We start from the raw sequence: 16,533 nt of genomic DNA on the forward strand, positions 1-16,533 counted from the left end.
CTGGTGTAGAAATGAAGGTTTGGACCACTGGATAGGCTGCATGCCATACATAGTGAGCCATTGTAACCTATGCTCCACCATTTAGAGGGCGCATCCTCTATTCAAATGTCCAAATTCTTGAAATAGAATTAATTTTTCAAACGATTATAGAAGCATTATATTAACCAACTTGACATTAATTAAGTAGATATGTGGATGATAATAGAGTATTCACTAGGATTTCCATAGAGAAAACCAATCATTTAGAACACTGGACAATAAATAGCCTGTGTTGCAACAAAAATTGATCGTCGGCTCTGGGAGAGACCTGCAAAATTAAGAGGAGCTGGAAGGTGCCTCGGCCAGGACTCTCCGAGTCAGTTTTTAGACAACAATGAAGAGTTCTTGTTTATAAAGATCAGTGCAAGAGAAGGATTCGACCCTCCTCTTTTACCTGGACAATCTTCTTATTTATAGGGTGAGGGAGATGAAACCCTAATCCCAATAAAGGAGGTGAATACCTTGCTTACCCTTGTAGGCAAGTGCCTAGTGGAGAGTTCTTTGCCTTATGGTTGGCTTTTCTGAATGCCAAGTGTCCCATGCCTATTGGTGAGGTGTTCTTTGGGTGCATCGGATGCCCCCCGCGTAAATGAGGTGTTCTTGTTTGATTGTCAAGAACTCGAGCATGAGGGAGCCGATGGGCTGAAGAGCCAAAATGATAAATTGAGATGATGATTTGAGTTGAAGAGCTAAAAACCAAGGAGAAGTGGGTAGACCAGGTATAACTAACCAGAACATGTAGGGCTAACCAGACTAGAGAATGGTGAGCTACCTTAGGCCAACTAGGGATTTTGGCTTGGTTTACCAACCCCGACCAGAACTTGGCTTAGAGAACTGAGCACCGAGCAGAAGATTGGTTAAGCAACCTGAGTCCCGACCATGGTAAAACAACCTTGAAAACTATGCTAGAAGATAACAAATCTTTGGAATGGTCAAGGCATGCCTTGTAGCTTTATGAGCAGTCCTTGGGAATGGTCGTCCAAGGCATGCTTTGTCGTCGTTCGATGCGCCCATTGCAACTGAGATCTTGTATACATGTAAGTCCTTAGGAATGGTCATCCAAGGTAAGAGAACCAAGCAGCATCCTTGGGAATGGCCATCCAAGGCAAGTGCTGGTTTGTAGCTTTAACCCGTAGTTGTAGCTTGATATTGTAGCCTGGTGCTTTGTAGCTATAGCTTGTTGATCGGTGGTATAGTAGGTGTAGTTGCTTGCACGGTGATAAGGCTATGCCCGGAGTTAACTAGTGTGGTGTTTTGGGCCTTGCCCTTGGCGCTTTGCTCTCATGGAGTATAGGGTTGTGCCCTTGTAGATACGCCCTTGGCGATTTGTTGGGGCATTGCCCTTGTGGCCTTGTTCTCGTGGAGTATACATAGGCTTGTGCCCTTGTAGATACGCCCTAGGCGTGGGAGATGTGGCATTCAGAAAAGCTAACCATAAGGCAAGGGTCTCTCCACCGACTCAAGGCACTTGCCTACAAGGGTAAACAAGGTATTTCACCCCCTTTATTGGGATTAGGGATTCATTACCTCTCACCCTATAAATAAGAAGATTGTCCAGATAAAAGAGGAGGATCGAATCCTTCTCTTCCCACTGTTCTTTCTGTACAAGAACTTCTTATTGTTGTCTGAAAACTGACTTTGGCGTCGGAGAATCTTGGCCGTAGCACCCTTCTGGCCCCTCTTGATTTTGCAGCCTTGCTGGTCTCTCTTGGAGCTGACGGTCAATTTTTGGTCACAACAGCCTGAATCTAGGCTATAGTTTTGGTGATCATAGTGGTTTTATTTATTTATTTATTTTTTTTGGGGGGGGGTGTTGTGCTATACGTACTAGGACGTGTATATGTAACAAGATCTGAAAAACGTTTGGGAGAGGAGGACAACTTATACAAAATAAAATATTCTTATAATTTTCTATATGATATGTATGTAACAAGATCTGAAAAACGTTTGGGAGAGGAGGACAACTTATACAAAATAAAATATTCTTATAATTTTCTATATGATATGTACATAAATCACAGAGGTATTTGAAAACCTAGGAAGGTGGGGGAACCATCTAAATGTACCCTTTGGACAAATAGAGGAAATGCATGCAATTTGTCTCGTGAGTAGAGAAATGGATTACAAATATCATCCACCCATAAGTCTTTGTAGGTGAGATCAATGGTGATCCTGGTGACTGTCTAACCAGGAATGCTGGGAATTTGAAGTGTCAAACATGTTCACATTAGGGATTAATTATATATTACCATGTCAGTGATTTGGTGTCCCATCATTCTCTTTTCAATGTTTTCTCTCTAACAACCAGCTACATTTTGTTCTGTGTGCTCTCCTATTGAGCTTGTTCTGAGAATGTGTTTGCACAGGTTTACTGGCAATTTAGATTTGTGCGGTCAGAAAATACAAAAGCCATGTCATTTGGTGTCCCATCATTCTCTTTTCAATGTTTTCTCTCTAACAACCAGCTACATTTTGTTCTGTGTGCTCTCCTATTGAGCTTGTTCTGAGAATGTGTTTGCACAGGTTTACTGGCAATTTAGATTTGTGCGGCCAGCAAATACAAAAGCCATGTCAGAGTTCCTTGGGATTCCCAGCTGTGCTACCACATGAAGAAGGTGAACCACAAGGCAAGCTGTAGACAATATTTTTTTTTTACGATGCAATAATTTTCCTTGTAGAACGACCAAACTAAGCTCGCAACTGGACTTGATCACCTAACCTAAACTAGTGAATTGATTTGATTTGAACATTATTAGTTTCCTTTTCTTGGAAATCAACTACCCTTAAGTAACACGTATGTGCACCTGTCCAAAAACTAACACCGCTTTGATTTATGACGAAGTTACTGCAGACCTTACTAAACGATCTTCTCATTACATGAGTGGAGTTCTGATTGGTGCAATGTCCACAATGGGTCTTGTGCTTATTGTGCTTCTCGTTTTCCTCTGGATTTGTTTACTATCAAAGAAGGAAAGAGCTGCCAAGAAATATAAAGAAGTCAAGAAGCAAGTTGATCAAGATTCAAGTAAGTTGTTCAAATCTTATACCTGTTTTCTGTGGATCAATCTATTTATCTGGCTAACTGTTTCCTTTTTATAGGTGCCAAGCTTGTCACATTCCATGGCAATCTTCCTTATGCCTCATATGAAATCATAGAAAAGATCGAGACACTTGGTGAAGAGGATGTGGTAGGATCAGGGGGATTTGGAACCGTATACAAGATGGTTATGAACAATTGTAGTGCATTTGCTGTTAAAAGAATTGATCGTAGTCGTGAAGGATGTGATCAAGTTTTTGAGAGGGAACTCGAGATTTTGGGTACCATCAAGCATATAAATCTTGTAAACCTGCGAGGTTACTGCAGGCTTCCCACTGCCAAACTTCTCATATATGATTATTTGGCCTTGGGCAGCTTAGATCACCTCCTCCATGGTATGCAAATTTTCGAACTGAATAAAGATGTTTGGTTCTATTAAGGCTATACAAAGGGTTATATTGATATCAACAGTATACTAGCGATAATACCATACACATAATGGTCAAATTGTTAACGTTTGATGGGTCCGACCATGAAAACGGATGTTCTTAACAATCTCATCATTCCATTTTGTAAGACAGTAAGAGTTAGGAAAAGGTTTTGACCCTTTTCTTTTTTGGAGGGGTGAGGGAATGTTCCCTTTTTGGGGGCAATCACATGGTGGCCTCACTGGTTGATATTATTATTTGTTAAGATTTAGGCTGCATTATACAGAACCAATGTTGTTACCCTTGGTTCAAAGTCCAATCTTATTAATTTCATTTTCATTTTTGTCTTCAGAGCATGGTGGACAGCCCCTGAACTGGAATATTCGCTTACGAATAGCCCTTGGTTCAGCTAGGGGATTGGCATACTTACACCATGACTGCTGCCCACCAATCGTGCACCGTGACATAAAATCCAGCAATATTCTACTTGATCAAAATCTCGAACCTCATGTTTCTGACTTTGGTCTTGCCAAGCTCTTGGTAGATGAGGATGCCCATGTGACTACTGTGGTTGCTGGCACTTTTGGTTATTTGGCACCAGGTTTGTTGCCATGCATTTCCTTTATTTGTCTGACTCATTATATCTTCTGTGGATCTCCAACCCAAACCAACTCCAATAAATAGTAATTTTACAGATCCCTTATTTAGTGGTTTTCCCCATGGGTTCCTCATGGTGGTAACCTTATGGTGTACTCTCTCTCTCATATCAAAGTGAAAGGATTGTTAAACATGAGTCTGAAACAGTTTAAAAATCCTGTTTCAGGCTCATGACAATGTCAAGAAGCATTAGGCTACATATGATATCATGTACGGTTTACTACATTAAATCCCAATCTCGCCCTTAATAGTTGACTTATTTGTTGGTAATTGTATCGTTCATCATGTTCAATCAGTTAGTGAATGTTTTGCCACTTGTGGAGCAGAATGACTTCAACTGTAGGCGTTACATAATGACAAATGTCATGAAGATCATATATAGCTAAATATCAGTTCATACATATGATAATTATGCATGGTTCACAACATTACACTCCAGTCTTGCCACCTTACTAATTGACTTTATTTGTGGATAATTGTTTTGTTCATCTCATGTTCAATTGATTAGTCGATCGATAAACATTGCAAATGACTGAATTTGCCACTTGTGGAGCAGAATATCTGAATAGTGGACAAGTCACTGAGAAGTCAGATGTGTACAGCTTTGGAGTTCTCTTGTTAGAGCTTGTCACTGGGAAGAGGCCTACTGATCAATCTTTTGTTAAGAAGGGCTTGAATGTCGTTGGTTGGGTGAGTTCTCCAAATTTAACTTCCCCTTGGACCCAAATTCTGTCAAATAAGAAACACCCAAATATGTTCTAAGTTTCTTTTATGAAATCCATAATTTTCAAATCTAGTTCTTAGAAAGTGACCTATACCCCATTTCTCCACCACCTCACCTATGACAGTAATTTATTTAAGAGGAAGTCTTCTCACAATGGTTTTTTTGACTTTTTTATTATTTTCTCTCTTCCTCCACAACCATTTGGGGTCCTTGTAGATTATATTATTTCCCATGCTGCCATTGGTGTGACGTGGGTTGCCATCTCCCTCTATTTATTTTTTGGTATTTACAAGCGCTAAAGAAATCTTTTCTTTTCCTATCTTTTATTTTTACATCGGCAGGATATCATATTTTTTTCGCAATTGTTCTAAATTTATTAACAGAGGTTTGTTCTGCTGCAAATTTTCAGATGAATACAATGATCAGAGAAAAACGATTGGCCGACATAGTGGATAGAAGGTGCATTGATGCAGACGTAGAGACTGTTCAAGTGGTCCTTGATATTGCCACAAAGTGCACTGATGCAAATCCAGATGATCGCCCTTCAATGAAACATGTCTTGCAGATGCTAGAGGAAGAGATCATGTCACCTTGCCCTAGTGAGTTCTATGAGTCACAATCAGACTGCTATTAGTGGGAATATGATTTCTGTTTTTGGAATGAGGCTATCTCATCCATTTTTGAGGGTTGTGCCTCTTTCTCTGAGGCTTTGTATAGTTATTGCATTATAGGGACTGTCTATATGACACCTCTATTATTGTATTCATAATTTGATAATTTCTTTTAATTGCCCTTTGTCATCGGTGAATAAAAAAAAGGATTTCATAATTAATTTGAAAGTGACGTATTATATATTATATCATCATCAAAAGCTGTCATTGTCTTACATATTTTAAAGCACATATGTGAAATGACAGATGTTACATTCATTGAAGAAAAAATGTATTATATTAAAAGGAAAAAAGGAAAAGTATCATAACAAATTACAATTCTTTAATGGGTGTCAATAAGAAAATCTCATCTTTGTAAGATAATAATGCAAGGAGGGGTCTTGGATGGTGTAATTCTCTTGGCAGATAAAGGCACTACCAAATTATTTTCAATGTTCAGCTTTTGCAACAGCAAGATAAGGACACCATCAATTTGTTTTTAAGGTCCAGCTCTTGCAACAGCCAAAAACTGCCTTGAGTTTAGACCCAGTCAATGAAACAGCTCTTGCACTATCATCATTTTCGTCTTACTATGTTTCTTTTCTATCCATTTCTTGCATAAGATTTACAATAAGTTTGAGCAAAAGAAAAGGGGTGTTGGCAACATTTGCCACCTAATGGTTTTTCAGATAAAATTTTTGAAAATTACAAGATTATTCGAAAAAGGGTTTTGATTTTCTAAAATGTCAATGACCCAATATTTTGTTTAGCCAAATTATCAAACAAAAAATAGGAATCACAAAATTACCCAAACCAATGATCTCCCTCATCTATTTATGTGTTTTGACATTTGATATTTTAGCCCTCGATTTTTCTTCCGGCCCATGTAACTCTCATAGAACACCCAGACTCATGGCTGCCATTTCCTCTTCTTTTCTTCCTTGCTATCTCTCTCTCTCTCTCTTAGATCAGCTCTTGATCTAAGTCGACCACAAATGTCTTTTTTCTTCCATAAATGCTTCTTTAAGCACTCTTAATGGCAACATAAAGAAACATTTATGAAAACAAAAGACCATGTGTTGTGGAAAAATCGCAACAAAGCTTCCCATTCCAAACTCTCTCTCTCTCTCTCAATGGTACGTACAACATAGTACGGTTCTTCCCACCCATGGTGTAGAACGGGATATCAGAAAAATGTAGAAAAAGCAATGGTTTGACAAGTGGCTTTACTGAGGAAGCCTGAGCTCACTACGCAAGGTAGATGATTTGGATTAATTTTCAGATATCTTCATTCATAGTTTAACCCCTATTCATTCATAGTTTTCAGATATCTTCATACATAGCTGACTTATTCAACATGACACCTCACTATCTCTCCCCTATAACCGCCCACATAATGCTTCCCTTCCAAATAAAATAACAACCTCTTACTACTTTTCCCTCCTTAAGACTCGGTCTTTGACGGGATTCCTCTCCTACGACTTGGTCATGCATGGCACATGCACGTGGCTTATTCTCACACACCCACGTGTAACATGTTCCTCCCCCCTTAATTTGGTCTTGCCTCCAGACCAAGATCAGGAAACTGTAACTTCATGGTTTCCATATTCTCCCAAGTTGCCTCAGATGGGGAGAGTTCTCGCCAATGCACAAGCACTTGGGCCTGCCTTTTGTAAGTGTGATAGTCTAATATGGCCAGTGGAAAAGGATGAAGGGTTTCATCTTCTTGTACCATAGGCAACTCATCTTGAACCTGATGTCGTTCTCCCAAATGCTTTTTGAAAAGGATACATGAAATGTAGGATGGATTCTAGAATGCTTTGGCAGTGCTAACCTGTAAGCCACCTTCTTAACGCGTTGGAGGATATCGTATGGATCAAAGTATCGTGGGGCCAACTTTTATGCATTCATTAATGCAAGGAACGTTTGACGATACGGGTGCAACTTAACATAAACCCAGTCTCCAAACTCAAACTCTCTCTCCCAATGATTTTTGTTATAGATGCTCTTCATTCTATTTTGAGTTGCCATGAGCGTATGGCCTAGCTCTTTGAGTTTGGCGTCCCTTTCGAACAACTATTTCTCCACGGCTTCCACCTTGGCTGTACTTGATACATACGTAAGCAATGACAATGGCGACCGACCATAAACCACCTCAATAGAGTAGTTTTAATGGCAGAATGCCAGTTGGTATTATAGCAATACTCAGCCCATGCTAACCATTTTCCCCACTCTTTAGAATGAGAACTAATAAAGCACCTGAGGCACATCTCCATCGTACAATTAACCACCTCACTATGACCGTCGGTCTGGGGATGATATGTTGAACTAATATTAAAACAAGTTCCATTAAGCTAAAAAAACTCCTTCCAAAAATTGTTGGTGAAGGTAGGGTCACGATTACACACTCTTGACTTAGGCATCCCATGTAATCGAAAAATAGTTGTACCACTCCTATAGAGGTATAAGGATGTGACAGAGAGAGAAAATGAGCATATTTAGGGAGCTGATCCACCATTACCAATACAACTGATTATCCCTTGGAAATAGGGAGTCCTTCCATGAAATCCATAGAAATATCCTCCCAAATTCGTACAGGAATTGGAAGTGGTTGTAACAAGCCCACAGAAGCCTATAGTTCAGCCTTGTGGCATTGACAAGTGTTACATTTGACTATTTTTTCCACAATTGATTTCTGCATCCCCTGCTAATAAAGCTTTTTGAAATCCTTTGTAAGTGTTGTATGGAATTGGTCAATAATGGTGGGAATAAGAGGAGAATTTATAGGGAGAAAAATTCTCTCTTTGAAAAATATCACACCAGGCTGAACTATAGGCTCCTGTGGGCTTGTTGCAACCACTTTCAATTTGGATTTGGGAGGATATTTCTTTGGATTTCGTGAAATGACTCCCTATTTCCAAGGGAAAATTAGTTGTATTGCTAGTGGTGGATTGGCTATCTAAATATGCTAATTTTCTCTCTCTATCACATCCTTATACCTCTGCAGGAGTCGCACAACTATTTTTTATCAAAATTTTTGATTACATGGGATGCCTAAGTCAATAGTGTGTGATCATGACCCTACCTTCACCAGAAATTTCTGGAAGGAACTTTTTCAACTTAATGGAACCCATTTTAATCTTAGTTCAGCGTATCATCCCCAAAACGACGGTCAAAGCGAGGTAGTTAATCGTACGATGGAAATGTACCTCAAGTGTTTTACCAGTTCTCATCCTAAAGAGTGGGGAAAATGGTTAGCATGGGCTGAGTATTACTATAATACAAGCTGGCATTCTGCCATTAAAACTGCTCCATTTGAGGTAGTTTATGGTCGGTCACCACCGTCATTGCTTATGTATGTACCAGGTACAGCTAAGGTGGAAGCTGTAAAGAAACAGTTGTTGGAAAGGGACACCAAAATCAAAGAGCTACGCCATATACTCATGGAAGCTCAAAACAAAATGAAGTGTATCTACGACAAAAATCATCGGGAGAGGGAGTTCAAGGTTGGAGACTGGGTTTATGTTAAGTTGCACCCATGTTGTCAAATGTCCCTTGCATTGAGGAAGGCACAAAAATTGGCCCCATGATACTTTGGTCCATACAAAATCCTCCAGCACGTTGGGAAGGTGGCTTATAGGTTAGCATTGCCAGAGCATCTAAAATTCATCCTACATTTCATGTATCCCTTCTTAAAAAGCATTTGAGAGAACGACATTAGGTTCAAGATGAGTTGCCTATAGTACAAGAAAATGAAACCCTTAATCCTTTTTTTGAAAATAAGGTTGACGATAGGCTTTAGCACATGCTGGTTGGGCATCAACTTTGAGAGGAATTCGGTGGTCATGTAACCAAATTGGAGGTAGTCCTTTGGGTTCAACAAACACTTCTTTGAATTGGCATAAGAGACGTTGCACATGTTGTGAAGTGGACCCTCCTTCATTGTGGATAGTGGTAGGTAAGATAGAGCATAGTTGTAGCAAGAGTCCTTGCTTACTACGCCTTACTTCACGAGTGGGATCACTTACCACTTTATCTGTTCCAGCCGTTACTCCCTTGAACTCAACTTCTTTTTTTCCCACCTCATACTTCATGATAAGATTAATAGAATCCCACATAATAGGACCCATAGTTCGCAACCAATGAGCACCAAGCACTACCTCATAACCACCTAAGGCTAAGAGGAAGAAATCCACAATAATTGAAACTCCTTGCACATTCAATTCAATGTTGGTGCACATACATGGACTTGCGATCCTCTCTCCACAGGCGACCATAACCTCGAAAGGTTGTTCCGTTGTTTATTAGTAGGAATGAGCCCCAACTTTTTAGCTATTTTTAAGCTTAGGAAGTTGTGGGTGCTTCCTAAGTCGACCAAGATCGTGACAGCCATGTGTCCCAACCTCCCTGCAATTTGGTGCTTTCACCCCACATATTGAGTGTAGAGAAATCTCGGGCACCCGATCAATCTACTCCACTACATTGGCTACCATATCAAGCACCATCTCCTCCTCTTCCTCGATATCACATCCCTCGATTAAGAAAAGTTTCTTACAGCGATGGCCTGGAACGAAGCGTTTGTTGCAATTATAACAAAGTCCCTTTGCTCTGCTCTCCTGCAATTCATTGATCGTCATTCGTTTGACGGGTAACGTAGCCCCTGTGTTCGGAAGCTCCTTGTTGGTTGCAGTCAACTTTTGTGGTTCAATTGGCAGTGAGAATCATCTTTGTGACAAGTTCTTGGCTTCGAATAAACATGCTAACCCAATAACATTTGTGAAGGTAGCTGGTTGTGCGGTCACGCAAACCACTCACAAAGCAGCTAATCTATCGGTTGGGTGGAAGTTATCCCACCTTTGACAAAATTCTTTTGAACCTTGCTTGGTAATCATGAACAGAACCCCTTTGTTACAGCTTGACCAATTCGCCAAAGAAATCCTGCAATGGTGTCGGCCTGAACCAAGCGTGTAAGCCTTCGTAAAAAATTGGCCAGGTTAACCCACCAACACTTTGCTTGTACAACTGGTACCATAATTGAGCCTCTCCTTCAAGGTGGAAGGATGTCAGTGCAACCCTTTCCTCCTCTGGCGTTTGGTGGAACTCAAAAAACTGTTCTACATGACATGTCCAGCTAGTCGTGTCCTCCTCTCCACTGTAATGGGGAAAATCAAGCTTGACTAACTTGGGATGAAATATCTGTTGTGAAGACGTGGTCCTTACAGTGGAATTATTCACGGGAATTCTTTGCAGTCCTAGGTTCTAAGTAGGAGCTTGTGAGTTCTCTCCAACATCACCCTCTCCATGGATTGGAAGGTGTGAAGTCATGCGTCCATACATCTCACTAATATTTACAAGCAGCTCTTGTTGGCCCCCCCAGTTTGATCAAGATTTGTTGCAGCCCTTTATTGTGAGAGCTTACCTCCTTTTCTAGATGCTCCACCTTCTGCTCCATTCTTAAGTTTTGATACCAAGCTGATGCGTACGACGTAATACGGTTCTTCCCACCTATAGTGTAGAACGAGATATTAGAAAAATATAGAAAAAACAATCGGCAAGTGGTTTTTTTGAGGAAGCCTGACCTCACTATGCAAGGTAGATGGTTTGGATAATTTTCAGATATCCTCATTCATAGTTTAACCCCTGTTTATCTTAATATATACCTAACTTATTCAACATGACAACTCACTACCTCTCCCCTATAACCGCCCACATAATGCTTCCCCTCCAAATAAAATAACAACCTATACCTAAAATAACAACTTCCTACTACTTAGTGGGAACGATTCCCTCCTTAAGACTCGGTCTTGCATGGGATTCCTCTCCTACGACTTGATCACCTACTGGAAAGCCTTTGCGCTTGACAGGTAACCAATTCGTCTCCAGGTCTCATTAGGTCCTTCATCATTCTGCTATGTCAATATATGATGGGCGAAACAGTGAGGTTCCTGATCACAAACACAACACACAAACCCATAGAAGCCAATTGCAGTTCAGTAAACACAGCAGGAGCTGGTCAGATGCAGTTTCCATATGCATCTAGTTTTAGGGGATTTCAGAAAATTAGGAAACCCAGCATCGGATACCGAAAACCTTCGCATTGGTCACTCCAAATCAACCAATATGTTTCCGATTTTCTGAAAGAGAGACTGCAGCCTCGTATTAATTTGGAGGAGGTATTTGCAAGGAATGCTAAGGGCTTGAGGCCACCAAACTCCAGAGAAACTTGTAAACAGATTCTAGTGTGACTGTCACAGTTAAGATCTGGGCAAGGAGAACAAACAAAGCTAAAACCCTTAAGAGGCTCGAAGTGTAAGACAAGGCTTTCAAAGGGTAGGTAAGACCCATTGAGAATGACAATACAGACTAAAAGGGTTGTATCAAGCATTGACAACAATGCTGCAGAACAAGGAATGTGGGTAGAGAAATGAAGTCCTAAAAAGTCAGTAAATCCACTAACTCTGTAACCTCTGTGTCTGAAAAGCTAAAATCTTTAACACATTGAAAAAGTATCCTGCTCATTAATAAGCATACCACAGTTACAGCATTCTCTAAATTCACAGAACCAGTATCAAGAACTACACCCGCAAGAATTTAACTTAGATATTTACCAATACCACACATGACAGAATCTGGTCGTAAATAAAAGCATCTCTAAACATCAGGAAAACCAAAAGTGAAGCCACATACAATCGCATTCACAGGTTCTTGATCTTTCTGGCACATCAGTGCCATGTATGCATATTTTGGTTCTTGTAGCTTTGAGAAAGTATCATTTGTAATGGAACAAGGGAGCCCCTCAAAGTATCAGTCAAACTAGAGAAGATCATCATAGGCAACGATTTCCCTGCCTTTGTAAGGCATGTCTAACCCGTTTCTAGGACTCACCGTACCCATGCCCTGTTTAATGCCTCTGCCATGTCTCCTGAGAGGTACTTCAGCACGCAGCAACTTGGACAAGGGCCGCTCCTCCTTAGAAGAAAGGCCAACTCCTTCCCTCCACTGAGGAAAAGGATCATTTGCCCAAGATACCTGGACCTGCATTTCCCACAAATGCATCTGTCTGAGAGTCTAAAATGATACAATCAAAAAAAAATTTGACAACATTCTAAACTCTATTAATGATAATCAAGAATGAACCACAAAGAAGGAAACCATCATAACTATCAGGAAACATTAGCTAATGAATTTAGTCAATTCCTTGAACTTTGCACTTTTTATGAGTACGGAAACAACTTGTTGGAGCCAAGTTAAACCTGATTGATCCATCTGTATCGCTTTAAGTCAGGTTGGATGGACTATCTCACTAAGAAGGGGTTAGCATCACATTGACAATTTAATTCCATTATGCAAATTTTTTTTTTTTTGGTCTATTTTTTAATTTTGTCTACCCACCCTTTTTTTTCCGATGCTCATATTCTTTCTTCCCAACCCTAAATTTGTTCCCCTTTCACTTTTTTGGGTTTTTTGAGATGGTAGGAAGTACTCAGAGTTCGACGAGCAGCACACCCAGTGCCAGAATCTTGACAGCAAGCTACAATAGAGTCATTTGACTTGTCCTTGAAGCAAAAAATATACACTATATTTATCTAAAAAAAAAAAGAAAGTCTAAGCCATATTTCTCTTTCAAAGAGTTTTAGCTACTTTCCCTGATTAGATTCCAGGTATGCCTTCTATTAAAAATATTCAATCCACTAAAAACTAAAACACATGTTCCCAAGTGATGAACGTGTATAACTTCTCTTCATATAGTAACCAGGCTAATCTCATCTCCACTGGACTACTACACTAACAAGGCTAATTTGTACAGTGATGAACGAGTATAACTTCTCTTCATATAGTTGATCCTACCATCAACAACCACTTCAGGTTTTAGCTGTTTTTACACATTTTCTCATACCCAAGCATCTCTCACTGCTGCTATTGTCACAGAACTATGACAAAATAGGGAACCTGAAAATTTTAATTTGATCCTTGATCAGCCAGATCTTCCAATAAGTTCTTCACAACTGCTGTGCTTTACCCCCTTCTTCTCCACTTCTTCCCTTTTTATTTTGTCATTTCAACTTAAAATGACTTTGGGAGAATTGGAGAGGGAAGACACAGACACCTTACGCTTATATCAAGTATGACCTCCAAGTAGAGCTGATTGGAGGGTAAGTATCCATGTAATTCCATTTAGTTGGATTGGATAAGGCTGAGTTATTGTTGTTGTTGCTGTTAAATTTTATCATTTCAGCCATGACTGAGATTCCATAGAAACTATAGGCATTTAGTTGCCAAAAATCACAAATAATGAACTGTGAAAGTGATTTGTAACGAAAAGTGGCTAATGGTTCATCCAGATACACAGAAGATCTGCCAAATAGCATGTACATCATACCAAACTGTGAACTGAGTAACTGCAGGAGGGACATCGACCGAATTATAAAGAATGTATTATTTTATATTTTGCTTGAGGCCATTTTCTTTCTTTTCTGTAGAGTAGAAAATAGTAACTCTTCCTTGTTCATTGGATTACAGTTGGGTTAAGCTCTAAAGTTTGATTTCTGCTCGAGTTGAGCAGAAACCAGGGGGAGTTGTGCTTCAAAATTGAGTCTTCTAAGCAAAATCAGCAGGGCTAAATTAGGATCAATTCATATGAACTGATAAACATCAAACTATTGTATTCATAAGAAGGGGAGAGTAGCTTTAGTAAGCTTCCCCTCTAACCTCGACATGAGTATTTCTCCCATCGTCTCGTCTCGGTACCTCTTGGACAGCTCAACCGGTGCCCAATACAGAAGACTAGAAGAGATCGACAAGGGTACCCACCCCATGGTTCAAGGCTTAAAGCTAAATTTCCATTTCCCCCAATTTGAAGAAATTGGCAGCAAGATTTGACATCCACATATCGCGGTGATTTTTCGCAAATTTGGTTACAACAGCAGATTGAGGGTTTCAGATAATATCATAAAGGAGAAAGTTTTCCACTGTTAAGAGTTGGGTCGAGCCTTGATATGAGAATGGGAGAAACAGGGAAAGTAATAAGGGTATCTGTTACCTTCCGGGAATCGACGGTGATGGGGAAAGAGGGATCGAGGGAAGCGTTGATGGCGGCGGCAGCGGAGTCGCTGGAACGGAAGGTGATGAAGCCGAGTCCACCACGGTCAATGCGGAGGCGAGAGATGCTGCCATACATCTCGAAACGAGACTTGAGGTCGAGAACGGAGCAGCTTTGGTCGAGACCAGTCACTACAACCACCGCAGGGGAGCTCTGCTTGGAGTCGTTGGTGGTAGTGGTGGTGGGCTCCTGTAGACGATCTCCTGAATCAGCTCTGCCATTAGACTGGTGGGGATGAAAGGGACGAGCCCTCTTGGATCTCCGGAAAGAAGTCGAAGTTGAAGAAGAGGAGACATACTGTCGGGAGCCGTAATCGGGTCTCTCTCTTTTCCGGCTCATGTCGTCCTCCCTCTCCACAGAAGCAAGCACTCAGTCACTCCCTCACTGACTCCCTCAATCAATTTCTCCTGCAAATCCTCTCTCCCCCGCGGATCGGCGGGCCAAATGAACATAAAGGTTTTCCTTTACCCGTCCTTCATTTGTGTGCCCTAATAAAATTTTATTTTATTTCATTTTTTTATTTTAAAATATTTTTGTGCCCTTTATTGGCTCCTGCATTGGGATTGAGGTCATGCGACTACGTCGCATTCTTGTTCCTATTAATATGATCCATTTCTTAGCATTTCCTATAAAATCCTATCTAATATGGTAAGGCTTTGAAGAAGGATATGGTTAGAAAATTCACTTGCCACATAAGCAGATAAAACATTTAATTCATTTTAACATGTAATGCATGTTGTCTAGTACTACAGAGAGAATTCTTAGAATAAACACCAATAAATACGAAGAAAAGAAATACATATTTGTATAAGACATAAATATTTAGCGAGGTTCACACACTGATTTGGTGTACTACGTCATCAGACGAAGAAGAAGATGATTCACTATGTTGGAAGAAAAGTTACAATGGAGATCTATCTCAAGAACACCTAACTCGCGACAAGAAAAATTTGCCCAAAAACCCAAAAACAAAAAACCCCAAGTTTCTCAACTACATACTCAACAAGACGATAATACATTATACACTCTTTTAAGCCTATTGGCTCAACCCCTCTATTACTATCATAGATCTCATAAAAAATCCCATTAAGTCATCAGAAAAAAATGTCTAGGGCATGTTATTCTTCATAGAGCAATACCTCAAATGGGCTTTGTATATGCTCAAAACTCTACGCTTTAAGTCAATTGCAACTGACAAGGAGCTTCTCTTTTGATTTACCTAGTATCAACTAGGTGGGCAGTGCAACGCCTCACTTTAGGTAGCTCAACCCCCTCTGTCAAGCACCCATTCAACACCTAAGTACAATAAACAAGAACTGGGTTGATAAATGATTTCCGTACAACACGAGCACAAGTTAGACTAGGCATTCAACAGTATATCAACCTAGATCTAGCACATAAAGAGTGCAAGAATACAAATGAAAAAAAGCTACAAAGTAGAATACCTTACAACCATTTTTTTAATTTGTTTCGACTCTTGGTATTTTGGGAAACTCTAAGGCACTGTTTAACAATGTTCCGTTTCTGGGTTTTCTTATTCTCAAAAACGAAGAAACAACACAAAAAGCGTTTATAAAGTTGTTCCGTTTCACCCGTTTCTAGAAATATAAATCAAAATTTATGCCTATTTACAGTTTTAGAAACAACTTTGACGAAACAAGTCTTACTTGTTTTGTTGTTTCTAGAAATGAATTTGAGAGAGAGAAAAATGTTGTTGTGCCCGATAAATCTCTCAACTATTTAAACGTAAAAAGAGGCAACCAAACCCTCTCTCCCTTTTGGGCATTCAATGATACTATTGGGTTTTTTAGTGGCATTATGTTTGCAAAAAGCATTTCAAGAAACAGGTTTATCGAACATCAAAAAATTCATTTTTGTTTCTGAAAACTTGAAAAGCC

At 39.9% G+C, this 16,533-nt stretch overlaps 2 protein-coding genes across 5 annotated transcripts; one reads left to right on the forward strand and one right to left on the reverse strand.

The window, feature by feature from the left end:
* The first annotated feature begins 1,946 nt into the window (after positions 1 to 1,946).
* LOC122060998 (LRR receptor-like serine/threonine-protein kinase FEI 1) lies at positions 1,947 to 5,717 on the forward strand. Of its 4 annotated transcripts, XM_042624140.1 has the most exons (7): positions 1,947 to 2,303; positions 2,461 to 2,666; positions 2,882 to 3,064; positions 3,139 to 3,471; positions 3,857 to 4,105; positions 4,718 to 4,851; positions 5,295 to 5,717. In XM_042624140.1, the coding sequence occupies exons 2-7, from the start codon at positions 2,549 to 2,551 to the stop codon at positions 5,517 to 5,519; spliced, it is 1,242 nt and encodes a 413-aa protein (XP_042480074.1). In that variant the 5' UTR covers positions 1,947 to 2,303; positions 2,461 to 2,548; the 3' UTR covers positions 5,520 to 5,717. The 4 variants fall into 4 exon arrangements, with proteins under 4 accessions (XP_042480074.1, XP_042480077.1, XP_042480078.1 ...); XM_042624143.1 differs by having other exon boundaries at positions 1,948 to 2,654; XM_042624144.1 differs by having other exon boundaries at positions 1,950 to 2,654; positions 2,891 to 3,064.
* A 6,307-nt stretch (positions 5,718 to 12,024) lies between these two features.
* On the reverse strand, positions 12,025 to 15,123 carry LOC122060398 (uncharacterized protein At1g27050). Its single transcript, XM_042623476.1, has 2 exons — positions 14,576 to 15,123; positions 12,025 to 12,570 (listed from the first exon to the last, which is right to left on the reverse strand). Exons 1-2 carry the CDS (start codon positions 14,972 to 14,974, stop codon positions 12,349 to 12,351), a joined length of 621 nt encoding a protein of 206 aa, XP_042479410.1. The 5' UTR covers positions 14,975 to 15,123; the 3' UTR covers positions 12,025 to 12,348.
* Positions 15,124 to 16,533: the final 1,410 nt, after the last annotated feature.

Source organism: Macadamia integrifolia, chromosome 14 (assembly GCF_013358625.1).
Source record: "Macadamia integrifolia cultivar HAES 741 chromosome 14, SCU_Mint_v3, whole genome shotgun sequence".
Lineage (NCBI taxonomy): Eukaryota > Viridiplantae > Streptophyta > Magnoliopsida > Proteales > Proteaceae > Macadamia > Macadamia integrifolia.

Excerpts from the sequence above, each read along its gene's own strand:
- LOC122060998 (XM_042624140.1), top strand. The coding sequence starts at position 2,549 with ATGTGTTTGCACAGGTTTACTGGCAATTTAGATTTGTGCGGCCAGCAA. Across the intron at positions 4,106-4,717 it reads TTTTGGTTATTTGGCACCAG|AATATCTGAATAGTGGACAA; the intron begins GTTTGTTGCCAT and ends CTTGTGGAGCAG. Across the intron at positions 4,852-5,294 it reads GCTTGAATGTCGTTGGTTGG|ATGAATACAATGATCAGAGA; the intron begins GTGAGTTCTCCA and ends GCAAATTTTCAG.
- LOC122060398 (XM_042623476.1), bottom strand. The coding sequence starts at position 14,974 with ATGAGCCGGAAAAGAGAGAGACCCGATTACGGCTCCCGACAGTATGTC. Across the intron at positions 12,571-14,575 it reads TCACCGTCGATTCCCGGAAG|GTCCAGGTATCTTGGGCAAA; the intron begins GTAACAGATACC and ends TGGGAAATGCAG.